Raw genomic sequence first — 1,494 nt, forward strand, 5'->3', positions numbered from 1 at the left:
TCTGCATTCATACCACAGACATGGGGGGGGGGCTTTGCATTCTATTCTGTGACTTGGAGGGGGATCTGTGGGCTGCTTCTTGGTATTTGCAGCCATTGAATGGACTTCTATACAAGTATTGCAGCTGTCGTGTTTTAGTAGTCTGGCTCAGTTTTGCATTATGTTTATTGGGGGGGAGGGTGGAATGTGACAGAAGTGATCCTGTCCTTGGCAGCGATCCTCCAGCAGCCTTCCTATTGGAGGAAACGCTGCCAAATTTCCTCTGCCAGCAAGGCAAAGGCGACCAATCTGTTCCATAGTATCCTGCAACTTCTCATTAACCCCTAAGTGCCTGGATTGCTGATGTGACATGACCCTTTGTATGGAGCCCGAGGTGCATTCCTCCCGTGTTCTATTTTCTCCTTTCTCTTCCATGTTGCTTTTTAATTTTGTTAAAAGGTAAGTTTTTCATTGAATACACACGTATAGCACAAAGTTCTGATCAGATTGATGAGCACTATACATGAATGCTTTTTATGATTCTTCGCAGGTTATACTGACATTTGAATGGTAATGGCAGCATAGCTGCGTGCACAGGGTAATGTACTAACATGCTTTGTATTGGGTTGTAGAAAAAAGAAATACCTGGGCTCATATATAACACACACTACTGTAGCCTATTGTATAAACATCACACGTGTGTGATCTCAGTTATGTAATGCAGCAAACCAATCCAGGAAGGTGTGTCTGCCCTACATTGGTGACAAACTTTTTTTTTTTTGGGGGGGGGGGGCCTGAAATGGTCTGTTCTCTATACGCAAGCTGCAAGTGTAATAGTCGCTAATTGATGTATTGGAACCTTTTAAGCTACGTACACACATCCAATTGTTCTTGTTTGATAATCAGCTTGGGGCCGATATCGGATGAGAATCTGGCGTGTGTACAGCACCCATTGTCCGAACAACCGCCCTGGTGGATCCACAGACGATGGACGACGAATGATCCTAATGGAAGCGAAGGGAAAGAGCACAGCAGGGTGGTGCTCCGTCGCTCTCCCCTTCCCCTCTCAATGGAACAGAATGGTGTTGTATGTACTACACTCGTTCATGCATCGTGCAGTCCTTAGTCGTTGGAAAGGATCGTGAAAGATCCTTTACAACGACAATTATTGCAAGTGTGTATGTAGCTTTAGTCTAGTTATTTTAAGTCAGTATTTAGGTATTTGTTTCAGACTCAATAAGTCAGATCAACATGCTTTACAAATGTGAGGTTCTTCCTGATAGTGGCAGACAAAGCCAACGGTGGCTCTGTGCAAAAGTGACTTAGGTTGCCCCTAGCTCCTTCCATCACAAACTTCCTAACCCCACATCACCTTGCACAGAGCTTTCGGTCCGCTCCATCACTTCTGAGCTGGGCTGAGATACACACAGGGAGAAAAGAGTGACAAGGCTACTGTGTGGCCCCTCTTGGCAAAGGAGGGTCCAGTGCCCTTATGTAATGGCACAATTTGCACCT

At 45.3% G+C, this 1,494-nt stretch overlaps 1 protein-coding gene across 4 annotated transcripts in view; it reads left to right on the forward strand.

Annotated features, from left to right (window-relative positions):
* The first annotated feature begins 192 nt into the window (after nt 1-192).
* The window catches only part of SUOX (sulfite oxidase), a 14,697-nt gene continuing 13,395 nt past the window's right edge, over nt 193-1,494 (forward strand). For 2 of the 4 annotated variants that reach the window (XM_072408605.1, XM_072408622.1), the window contains exon 1: nt 193-438. Coding sequence is in view for 1 of the 4 variants with exons in the window: in XM_072408587.1 (XP_072264688.1) it covers nt 827-1,066 (240 nt within the window). In the remaining 3 variants the exon portion in view is untranslated. Of the gene's footprint in view, nt 439-780; nt 1,067-1,494 lie in introns of those variants that run through there. The other 2 variants (XM_072408587.1, XM_072408614.1) reach the window with 2 other exon arrangements.

This window comes from Pyxicephalus adspersus, chromosome 1 (genome assembly GCF_032062135.1).
Source record: "Pyxicephalus adspersus chromosome 1, UCB_Pads_2.0, whole genome shotgun sequence".
In the NCBI taxonomy this organism is placed as follows: domain Eukaryota; kingdom Metazoa; phylum Chordata; class Amphibia; order Anura; family Pyxicephalidae; genus Pyxicephalus; species Pyxicephalus adspersus.